This window comes from Pygocentrus nattereri, chromosome 15 (assembly GCF_015220715.1).
Source record: "Pygocentrus nattereri isolate fPygNat1 chromosome 15, fPygNat1.pri, whole genome shotgun sequence".
Taxonomy (NCBI): Eukaryota; Metazoa; Chordata; class Actinopteri; order Characiformes; family Serrasalmidae; genus Pygocentrus; species Pygocentrus nattereri.
Window position 1 is genome coordinate 40,373,458 of NC_051225.1, and position 12,500 is coordinate 40,385,957.

The 12,500-nt window shown below is 45.8% G+C and overlaps 1 protein-coding gene across 1 annotated transcript in view; it reads right to left on the reverse strand.

The window, feature by feature from the left end:
• The window catches only part of mpped2a (metallophosphoesterase domain containing 2a), a 67,432-nt gene that overhangs the window by 29,397 nt on the left and 25,535 nt on the right, over positions 1 to 12,500 (reverse strand). Inside the window, exon 4 of the mRNA XM_017688099.2 lies at positions 5,652 to 5,877. Coding sequence (XP_017543588.1) covers positions 5,652 to 5,877 — 226 coding nt within the window. The remainder of the gene's footprint in view (positions 1 to 5,651; positions 5,878 to 12,500) is intronic.

Here is a 12,500-nt window from a genome sequence, read left to right on the forward strand (position 1 = left end):
TCATCAGGAGATCACGAGTTCGGCTACAGCCGTCCGCAGCCGGGAGGCCAAGAGAGCACAATTGGCCTCGGTCTCTCTGGGGGGGGGGTAGGGTGGCCCCCCTTCTCCCCCATCACTCAACACGATACTAGTCAGCGCAGGCGTTGAGTGACGTATCAGATCTGGCGGTCGGCGTTTTCCTCCGAGCGCGATCGGCCGTCCCGTGACGTTGCGTGAGCGGTGGCGCTTCACAGGTATCAGAGGAAGCCTGTGCTGCCCTCACCCTCCTAGCGCTGGTAGTATCGTGTGATTGGGGGAGTCCTAACTAGAGGGTGGAACTGGAGACGACTGAATTGGGGAGAAAATCGGGGATAAAAATTCAGCTTCCTATTAAACACAGCCACTGTTTTTCAAAATTCATAGTTCATTATGTCACCATGTACTTAATTAATTATTTAATTAGGTAATTATTTCATTAGCCTAATAAAACAGTCAAAACTAATCGGTGAAATCTGTCCTGCCGCTCTACGCTGCCTTTATTGCTGATGCATTGTGGTAGTTTGTGAGCAAAGTCACATCGCTACGGAAACGATTATTCCTGACATTCATTTTCATGAATTTATTTGTTTAAATATTTTTATTTGTTTTGTGTTGAGTTTTAAGCAGTGAATCTATTCAGACTTAGAAATACAGCTTGAGTGGTTAAAAATGTGCCCGGTGTTGAGAATATGCTGACTTGCTGACAATTATATGTTAATGTTATTATTTAATGCTTCCATTTTAAGTTTATTTATCAATATTAGGGCTGGGCAATATGACGATATCTATCATTATTGTGATAAAAATAGTCACAATACAGTCCAAACGGCTTCTCTGATCCTCTCAGGCATATCGGCAGTAAGTGTAGACACAGAGCAACTGCATGATTCATTATAAAGAGAATTAAAAATTAGAGAAAACATTAGAGATAGTATTAAATGCTAATGAGGAAGGTTATGCTGTCAGTAGTGAATTAAAAAACAAAAATCTCTGAATTTATCGTTACATTTCAAAATAAAAGAGACAGCCGCTGTAAAAAAATCACCTCTTTAACAGTGGAGAGGAGATTAAAGGGCAGATATAGAGGCCTTTTCTGTAGGCATTAAAGGGTTAAGCAGGGTTAAACGTCCTCGCTCGCTCGGTCACGCCTCAGTCTGAGCACTGAAGCGTTCAGTCGGCGGGTCAGAAGGGTGTTATCGAGTGTCCACAGCTCGCTCTCTCGCCCACCCACACGGTGACACTCCACTCTGCGGACAGACTGTCCAGTCGGGGGGGCCATCTGTCTGTGTGTGTTATCAGTGCCCCCAAAGCGTCCCCCCGGACCCCCGCCTGTCACAACACACATTTAGCAGCTTTCACACTAAAGAGTCGCAGGAGGCTTCCTTCCTTCAGGCCAAAATAAAAGAAACAACACTCCACTTCCTGCCCGCCTGAGGAAGACCCTGACTGGCTATTTCGCCCCGTCCACTCCGCTAATTATAGACTGAAACAGCGCAGCAGCCTGACCCACATCCCTATTTAAAGATCCTCTGAGGGAGGACAGGAAACATCCGTCTCAGACTGTTTATACAGGATCTCTCAGAGTAGCACCTCTGAGCTCTGAGGTCGATGTAGTGCGGCTTTTTGCAAAAACAATAAATTAATTACATCCAAGTCATTCGTATTTAACATTTCACAAACTGTGCTGCATTAAATCCACTGAACAGGACTAATTCCGCTCTCTGTAGTCAAGCATGCAGGTGGTTCGTGGTTTTTAACTGATGATATTCACGATACGCTCAGGAAAGCACGTCGTGATGTAATTCTACTCCTGAACTATGAATATTGTGATTCTGCCCAGCTCAAACATAAACCCTGTCAGAACTCCAAAATATATAATTCACTCTACCAGAACACACAGTCCATACACTCACCGGCCACTTTATTAGGTACACCTTGCTAGTAAAAGGCTGGACCCCCTTTTGCCTTCAGAACTGTCTTAATTCTTCATGTCAGACTTTCAACAAGGTGTTGGAAACGTTCCTCAGAGATTCTGGTTGGTTATTTGAGTTCCTGTTGTCTTTCTATCATCTGGAACCAGTCTGCCCATTCTCCTCTGACCTCTCACATCAACAAGGCGTTTTCGTCCACACAACTGACCGCTCACTGGATGTTTCCTCTTTTTCGGACCGTTCTTTGTAAACCCTACCTAATAAAGTGTCCGGGCAGTGTATGTGGGAAAAATGGCCTGTTCTGAATACTCTGTTTTTGTGATGGCACAAGAGCTAACGCATTTACACACACCTGCTTATCCAGCCAGTGTTTCATCTCTGAGAGCTTTTTGAATAAAGTCCAACACATAGTAGCCAATCAGAACACAGCTCATTTACATATACCAGTCTTAACGGCACAGTTACAAAGAGGCTGGAAACTGGGCACGTCTGTTAAATACCCGGCATGTGGATGATGTATAGATGTATAGATTTGGGTATGTAGTAAGTAAGTTTATATTTGTATACGTAAATGCTTTGTACTTGTTTATATAAATATTTGTTGTGAGATCACAAAAACAAAGAATTCCAAAAGTTCCAAAGTTTTCACATCACTGTTAGAACAAAACCTCATATTTCTATACTGGTGACTTTACAGGAGAAGGAAGAAAAATCCTTTACTTTTAGTGTAAGTCAGTGGAACCAGATGTTCTCCCACGTTGTTTTATTCTGTTTCTTTTGGTCCAATCATCATGAAATGTACACACAATGTAAAGGACAACAGGCTTTTTCAAATTATGTCAAAAACAGAAAAGTGGAGATTTAAGATTTTGTTCTGACAGCTGATATATGGACGGTATGGAGAACAGTACATTTTCCAATTTTAACTATTTTAGAACTATTTTAAATGGCATTTAAAAGTTTTGTATTAAGGAAAGAAGGAAAACGTAGTGTTGCATGATATGGGCCCTTTAAACAAATATTAAAACATGCAACAATCACAAAAGCGCAGTTCACTGCTGCGCAAAAGACTAAATAATAATAAAGCCTCATATATCATAACCTTTTCTACACAGCTCTACAGACACATAGAAATCCTCTGTGATATCCGACCGTGCAGTGCAGATACAGCAGACAGAGATCAGAAGGAATTTCCTTAAAGATCCACTCAGGAGGAGAGCGAGGACGCGAGGAAGCAAGACAGGAAAAGGAAAAACAGAAAAAGCAGGAAACCCAAACACAGCCTCGGCCAGACTATTCACAGATTCAGAGGCAGGTTCTCTGTTAGAGATGCAAAGAACACAGGACGTGCTGCAGGGTTTCCCGACAGAGAGCTGAGATTCCCACAGACACACTGAGAAAACTGCCGTCAGGAAAAACACGGAGCGCACACGCCTCAATGAGCCCACCGCTCCTCAGCCCAAACCTCATACACAACAGACCACTAATTTCAGCCCATCACAGATCAATAAACATGCACACCAGGAGCAAATCATGCAATAAATCCAATACATAACAACCACGCAAAGGGAATTACACCAAGTTTCATAATTCAGCCGTTAAGATGTAAGGCAGTACTTCGGGTGGATCGCCCATCGCTTCAGCGACAGCAGAGACACACGGAGCCTGTGGTGGGGCATACAGACCATCACAGACTACAAGCCCCCAGCGCAGACTTGTGACAGCTCCACCTCTCTGCTGAATGAGCTCAACAACTTCTTCGCCCGGTTTGAGGCGGACAACAACATGCCTGCACAGAAGATCCCACCCCCTCCTGGAGACCAGCTGCTGACGTTGTGCCCAGTCAGTGTGAGGAGATCATTCAGCAGGATCAACGCTCGAAAAGCTCCTGGTCCTCACAACATGCCCGGTCGTGTGCTGAGGGACTGTGCTGGGGAGCTCACAGATGTCTTCACAGATATCTTTAACAACTCGCTGAGTCAGGCTGTTGTCCCCACATGCCTGAAAGCCACCACCATCATCCCTGTCCCAAAGAAAGCGTCACCCTCCTGTTTCAATGACTACCGTCCGGTTGCACACACTCCCATCCTCATGAAGTGCTTTGAACAGCTGGTCATGCAACACATCAAGACTGCCCACACAACCCCCCTCCCCCCACCCCCCCCACCCCCCCCCCCCACCGACCACTTCGATTTTGCATATCGGCTTAATCGCTCTGTTGATGAACCCATCTCCACCACCCTCACACATACGGAGAAAAAGACTCTTATCTAGGAACGCTATTCATAGATTTCAGCTCCGCATTTAACACCATCATCCCCCAGCAGCTCATTCTCACACTTAACACAGGGGCCCCCCAAGGATGTGTACTGAGCCCCCTCCTATTCTCTCTAATGTCCCACGACTGCACAACGTCGCACAGCTCCAACCTCTTCACCAACTTCGTGGACGACACGACTGTGGTGGGTCTCATCAGCAACAAAGATGAGAAAAACTACAGGAGCGAGATGATCCGCCTGGCCTTGTGGTGTAGACACAACAATCTCCATCTGAACATCGAGAAGACGAAGGAGGTCACTGTGGACTTCAGGAGAACGTGCACCCAGCATGCTCCTCTGACTATCAACGGTGCTGCTGTGGATAGGGTGAACAGCACCACGTTCCTGGGCGTGCAAGTTACAGGGGACCTCTCCTGGGCTAACAGAACAGCATCGTTGGTTAGAAGGTCTCATCAGTGCCTCTACTTCTTCCGCAAACTGAGAAGAGCCAGAGCCCCAGCCTCATCATCATGTGCACCTTCTACAGAAGTACTACTAAGAGCATCCTGACCAGCTGCATCAACGTGTGGTATGGCGTCTGCACCGTGTCCAGCCGCAAGACACTCCAGCACATCATGAGAGCTGTTGAGAAGATCGTTGGCACCTCCCTCCCGTCTCCAAGAGATATACAGCTCCCGTCTCACCTGGAAAGCCCTCTGCATGGCAGGTGATCACACTCACCCTGTACACAGCTTCTTCAGCCTGCTGCCACCAGGGAGGAGACTGCGGAGTCTCCAGGCCAGGACCAGCAGACTGGGGGACAGCTTCATCCACCAGGCTGTCAGGATGCTCAACTCTCTCCCTACCTGTTTACCGTCTATTTAATGTTATTGTTACACCATGAGGTCTGAGAGCAATGCAATTCAGTGCTCTGTATGTTGTACTTGACTAAACAGGTTCTAGAGAAACGTACCGAGTCAGAACTCTTCACAGTGGTGGTGATGGGAACCAGACGCCCCCCTCTAAAAGCTCCTCACAGTGGTGGTGATGGGAACCAGACGTCCCCCTCTAAAAGCTCCTCACAGAAAGTTCCTACCTGAACTGGTTCTGAATTCACCGCCTGATGACTGAGACGCTGTTTTATGAGAGTTTAGAGATTTTGTACCCCCCCCCCAAGATATTTGAAGTCATCCACCTTTACGACCTCTACTCTTTGCATCTTCACCTTTCCACCTGCCTCCCTCTCATTCACACACATGTATTCCGTCTTGTCTCTACTGACCTTCATTCCTGTCCTCTCCAGTGCAAACCTCCACCTCTCCAGATTCTCCTCCACCTGCTCTCTACTCTCACCACAGATTACAATGTCATCTGAGGGTGCTGATGATCTAAAACCCCAAAGGTCTCCAAGCTGTAAAGGAACAGAGGCGCAGGGTGAACTCACCACGGCGTGCCGTATATCCGAAAGCCCTTGACGGTGACGTCAGAGTCCTGCAGGTAAATACAGTTCGTGAGAAGAGACTGAACATTGTCAAAGTCCTCGGGTTTGAGTTTGGAGACAGAGGGGAAGCGGTAATAATCCTGCTTCACCAACTCAGACATGAAGTCCTTATCGAAGGTCAGCTCGTGGTTTCCCGCGATGACCACCTTTAACTCGTACGGCAAACTCCCTGCAGGAACACAAACACACACAGTCAAATACAAACACACAAAAGGACTGAAACATAGGATGGTCACACATACAGGAGCACATGCATCACAAACACTCCGAGCCTGAACATTAAACTGAAGACATAAAAGTCAATTTTCCAGGATATGAACCCTTTAAAGTGTATTTTTTTTTCAAAATGTTTATTTTATTGCTGATCTGTGAAAATCAGGATGTATTAGCATTCTTAGTCAAATAAACACAAAGCATAATAATAATAATAATAATAATAATAATAATAAAGATGAGAAGTGTTGAGCGTACTCAGGATGCGGGTTAGGGTGCTGAACTGTCTGTGATTCAGCGCTGATGGTTTGGTGAAAGTGTGTGAGGCGCGAGTGTGAAACGTGAACAGGACCCAGAGAAGACTGAAGGTGATAAATCAGATCTGATGGGAGGGTCTGAGTCTGAGCGCTCTCTGTGATATGCTCTCCGCCTGAGAGCCAACAAGGGGCTGCAAACGAGATAAAGCCCCCCGGAGTAACTCAATAATACAGACTCACTCCATACACACACACACACTTACATTGAGAAAGTCCTGCAGTGAATTCCTGTCCGCAGTGGAGGCTAATTGTGTTTAAGGGGTCTTTCTGCCCGCCCTATGGACCCCCAAATACGATTAGCCTCCACTGTGGGCAGGAACTCACTCTCCGACTGCATTGCGCTTCGATTCATTCTGCAAAACGTGCTCAAAGACTATCAAACTGTCGCTGTGAAGGCTGATTCATACCGGAGACACTTCTGAGGCGCTTCAGTCGTCTGTCCAACTGAATCCATACGCTTCCATTAATTAATTTATCATGGAATTAATAACATTAATTGTTTACAGAATTGCGTCATACATCTGACTTTCCCATGTCAAAGACTAAACACCCACAGATTGAGAAAAAAAACTCTTCTATGATCTTAAAAAGATGGTTCCTCAAGGGTTCTTCAATTTAGACAATGGCTCTATAGAAGCATGAACACTCAAAAAACCCTTTGTATGACTAAAAGGGTCTCTGCATGGTTATGGCTTCATATTTTCAATGAAATATGAAAAAATCTGATCTGAATTAAATTAGGAAGATTTTCCTCCCCAGCAGCTCAAAGCAAAGCATCACGGTAAAGAGAGACTGCCACTGGACTCTAGAGCAGTGGAGATGTGACCTTCTCCGTCTGGCAACCCGGTGGACGAGTCTGGGTTTGGTGGTTGCCAGGAGACGGTACTCGTTTGACTGCATTGTGCCGAGTGTAAAGTTTGGTGGAGGGGGGATCATGGTGTGGGGTTGTTTTTCAGTTGTTTTAAAGCTTGAGCACCAAGAGATTTTGGACAATTTCGTGCTCCCAGCTTTGCGGGAACAGTTTGGGGACGGCCCCTTCCTGTTCCAACATGACTGCACACCAGTGCACAAAGCAGGTCCATAAAGACACGGATGAGCCAGTTTGGTGTGGAAGAACTTGACTGGCCTGCACAGAGTCCTGACCTCAACCCCATAGAACACCTTTAGGATGAATTAGAGCGGAGACTGTGAGCCAGGCCTTCTCGTCCAACATCAGTGTCTGACCTCACAAATGTTCTTCTGGAAGAACGGTCACAAATTCCCATAAACACTCCTAACCCTTGTGGAAAGCCTTCCCAGAAGAGTTGAAGCTGCTATAGTTGTAAAGGGTGAGCCGACATCATATTAAACCCTATGGATTAAATTAATATGTGTATAAAGGCAGACGAGTAAATGCTTTTGACGATACTGTGTATATGACCAATGAGACAAACTGGCTCCGTGTCTCATGAGCTATTAGGTATGCTGCCCCCCATGGCTTCCAGTGGTATTGCTGCACTTTGTCCGTATCCATAAGCTTTTAAAGAACGAACACAGATAAGAAAGAAATGAACACAGAAGCTCTGTCCGTATCTGTGTCTGCATTTTACGTCGAGCCTTAATGCTGAACACAATCCCCTCGTTTAAAAGTTTAACGTGATCAGATGGGGGAAAAACTACCGAATGCTAGTGCAAAACCACACCGTGCGGGCAGTGACTCTGCTTCAGTGTCATCACAGTAAAAGCTTTTCTTCTCCAGTTTTACTGCACAAACATGAAAGAGAAGAACATAATAATAAACACCGTTCAATCTACTGCAGCTGCGTCCACCTGCTCTCTTAAAAAAGATGGTTCTTCAAGATTTCTTCAGTAAAGACAACGGCCCTACACAGAACCATGAACACTCAAAGAACTCTCTGCATGCTTAAATGGTTCTCTGCATGGTGAGATGGTTCAGATTGATGGAGAACATGTTCTATATGTAGCATGTAAAAATAATAGAACCCTTTTTTGGTGCTATATAGACAAATTCTCCATGAATCTGAAGAACAATTTGACCATGCACAAAAACATTAAAGCGTATCACTACCTTACTAAAGAACTCCTGAAGAACACTGGGCCTGATTCTCCAACCGTTCTTAAAAAGACATTTCTTCTTAAATCCCACTGACACAGTTTTGATGAAGATTCTGACTTTCACCAGTTCTCTAATGTGGGGTTTGTTCTGAGGTAAGAACAGAATCTGCACACAGTCTAGAGCACAAAGGTTCTGCGCTTTAAGACCACGACATGAACCTGATGTAGACTTCTTCTTAGGATCTTTCTCAAGAACACATTTAAGAACAAACTTAGGAAGATGTTGGAGAATGAGGGCCGTCTTTTTAAGAGTGTCTGCTAATGTACTTTAGTCCATGTTTATATACACTCATCAGCCACTTTATTAGGTACACCTTGCTAGTAAAAGGCTGGACCCCCTTTTGCCTTCAGAACTGCCTTAATTCTTTGTGTCAGACTTTCAACTTTTCAGGTGTTGGAAACGTTCCTCAGAGATTCTGGTTGGTTATTTGAGTTCCTGTTGCCTTTCTATCATCTGGAACCAGTCTGCCCATTCTCCTCTGACCTCTCACACCAACAAGGCATTTTCGTCCACACAACTGACCGCTCACTGGATGTTTCCTCTTTTCTGACCGTTCTCTGTAAACCCTAGAGATGGTTGAGCGTGAAAATCCCAGCAGATCAGCAGTTTCTGAAATACTCAGACCAGCCCGTCTGGCACCAACAACCACGCCACGTTCAGAGTCCCTTAAATCCCCTTTCTTCCCCGTTCTGATGCTCGGTCTGCACTTCAGCAGGTCGTCTTGACCACCTCTACAGGCCTAAATGCAGTGAGCTGTGTGATTGGCTGATTAGCTATTTGTGTTAACAAGCAGCTGAACTATAAAATAGTGGCAGTGAGTGTATAACAGTGAGTCATACAGAGTCAGAAGCCACAGAATGAAGTCTATTAGAGATACTGAACATTTCTACACAGTCAGAGGAAGACAGCTGATGCAGCTAGCACTGTGATAATTAGTGGGCTCGACTTCTTCACTTGGATGCCATGGAGTGAAGCTGTGGCCTCGTCTTTATCACACTTTGCTTGATGTCACACAGAGTGACACTGAAGCCTGAATCCTGAAAAGGTAAATAAATAAATAAATAAATGAACGAATAAATAACAGGGATGTAGGAGAGAAGTGGAAATGATGTTGATGTGTTTCTCTCAGTGTTTCTGAGCTGCTGCTGAGCGAATGGAGAACAAAGAACCGGCCGTGGAAACGCACACGCTTATATTACACTGCACTGCTGAGAAAGAGAAACACAGACTCTGTACATTCAGGCAAATCGTAAACCTGATTTGAGTTTAGTTCTCTGTGAGCAGAACCGGACAGTTACCCTCAGAACACCAACAGAAACGGCTTCAGTGTTTTATTAATTTAGTTTAATTTAGTCAGAGCTTTCTCATACAGAGCCCCCCAGCTCTGGAATAATCTTCCTGCTAATGTTCGGGACTCAGACTCAGCCTCAGTCTTTAAGTCTAGGCTAAAAACTCACTTGTATAGTGGAGCCTTTGGTGATTAGTCTCCCTGTCAGGTCTGGACCTGCTGGAGTCTCTGCTGCTCTGTTTTACTGTAATCTGTGGTCAGCCACTCTTTACAGAACTGACTCTGTTTTTCTTCTCCTTTCTCTGCCGAGCTGATCAGCTGCCCATCCTGTGCGTCTGATGCTGCTGCCTCTTCTGCCTTGATTGGTGCCGCTGCTCACCAGCCTTCTGGACCGGCTTGACCACCACTGAGCTTCTTGCTGTACAGCGCTGTGCAGTCCTCACCCTCAGATCTTCTCTTTTCCCACTTTACTATAAAACTTCATACTAATAATGTTTGCTATCTGGTGTCGACCAGAAGAGGACGGGTTCCCCTTCTGAGTCCTGGTTCCTCTCAAGGTTTCTTCCTCTTTTAGGGAGTTTTTCCTTGCCACTGTCGCCGCTGGCGACGCTCATGGGGGCTCAGATTTTTTTTAATATTTCCTTTTGGTAAGATGAGTCGCAGCAATGCTACATTAAAAACATGTAACATGGAATGTTGATGATGGCAAAATAGTGGAAAATCTGAAATACACTATATTTCCAAAAGTATTCACTCCCCCATCCAAATCACTGAATTCAGGTGTTCCAGTCTCTTCCATGGCCACAGATGTATAAAGCCGAGCCCCTAGGCCTGCAGACTGCTTCTACAGACATTAGTGAAAGAATGGGTCGCTCTCAGGAGCTCAGTGAATTCCAGCGTGGTGCCGTGATCGGACGCCACCTGTGCAGCAAGTCCAGTCGTGAAATTTCCTCACAACTAAATATTCCACAGTCCACTGTCAGTGGGATTATAACAAAGTGGAAGCGATTGGGAACGACAGCAACTCAGCCACGAAGTGGTTGGCCATGTAAAATGACAGAGCGGGGTCAGCGGATGCTGAGGGGCATAGTGCGCAGAAGAGCTGAAGCTGTTATAGCTGCAAAGGGTGGGCCGACATCAAATTAAACCCTGTGGATTAAGAATGGGATGTCATTCAAATTCATATGTGTGTGAAGGCAGACGAGCGGATACTTTTGGCAAAATAGTGTAATATTTTTTTCGATGTCTCAGTCATCAGGCAGTGAATTCATAACCATTTCATGTAGGAACTTTCTGTGAGGAGCTTATAGAGGTGGACGTCTGGTTCCTATCACCACCACTGTGAACAGTTCTGACTCAGTAAGTTTCACTAGACCAGAGCGTTTCACACCAAACCGCTCTGAATGCCTCTGTTTACATCTCAACAGTTTCATTATGCTGAAGTTTTGGAAAATAGGTTTGATTGAGCATTAGTGAGGTCAGGTACTGATGTAGGATGGTCAGTTGTGGAACCCAGTTGTCAGTCCAACTCATCCCAAAAGGTATTGGATGAAACTCCAACACTCCAGAGAACACAGTTCCACTGCTCCACAGCCCAGTGCTGGGGGCATGGAGACCATGTGACCTTAGGCTTACACGCACACTAAGCTGGGTGACAACAGACTGGCGCCACTGTGTTGACTTGCCCTGTTCCAGCAAAGCCAGGTGCCAGCTGCCTAATGCCAGCACTCCAGACCCCGCGGCACCGCACATGCACTGGCATCAAGCAGCTGGCTCTGCTGGAATGGGGCAAATCAACCCACATACTGTGTGTGTCTGACAACAAACTAAACGCATGAAACTGATTTTTAAGTGAAAAAGTTTAAACCAACTGCAGCTGCTGAGCATGTCCACTAACAGCACAGTGAGCGTCCACTAACAGCACAGTGAGCGTCCACTAACAGCACAGTGAGCGTCCACTAACAGCACAGTGAGCGTCCACTAACAGCACAGTGAGCGTCCACTAACAGAACACTGAGTTACTGAGTGTCCACTAATGGTGCACTGAGTTACTGAGTGTCCACTAATGGTGCACTGAGTTACTGAGTGTCCACTAATGGTGCACTGAGTTACTGAGTGTCCACTAATGGTGCACTGAGTTACTGAGCGTCCACTAATGGTGCACTGAGTTACTGAGCGTCCACTAACAGCACACTGAGTTACTGAGTGTCCACTAATGGTGCACTGAGTTACTGAGCGTCCACTAATGGTGCACTGAGTTACTGAGCGTCCACTAATGGTGCACTGAGTTACTGAGTGTCCACTAATGGTGCACTGAGTTACTGAGCGTCCACTAACAGAACACTGAGTTACTGAGTGTCCACTAATGGTGCACTGAGTTACTGAGTGTCCACTAATGGTGCACTGAGTTACTGAGTGTCCACTAATGGTGCACTGAGTTACTGAGCGTCCACTAATGGTGCACTGAGTTACTAAGCGTCCACTAACAGCACACTGAGTTACTGAGTGTCCACTAATGGTGCACTGAGTTACTGAGCGTCCACTAATGGTGCACTGAGTTACTGAGTGTCCACTAATGGTGCACTGAGTTACTGAGTGTCCACTAATGGTGCACTGAGTTACTGAGTGTCTACTAATGGTGCACTGAGTTACTGAGCGTCCACTAATGGTGCACCGAGTTACTGAGCGTCCACTAATGGTGCACCGAGTTACTGAGCGTCCACTAATGGTGCACTGAGTTACTGAGCGTCCACTAATGGTGCACTGAGTTACTGAGTGTCCACTAATGGTGCACTGAGTTACTGAGCGTCCACTAATGGTGCACTGAGTTACTGAGCGTCCACTAATGGTGCACTGAG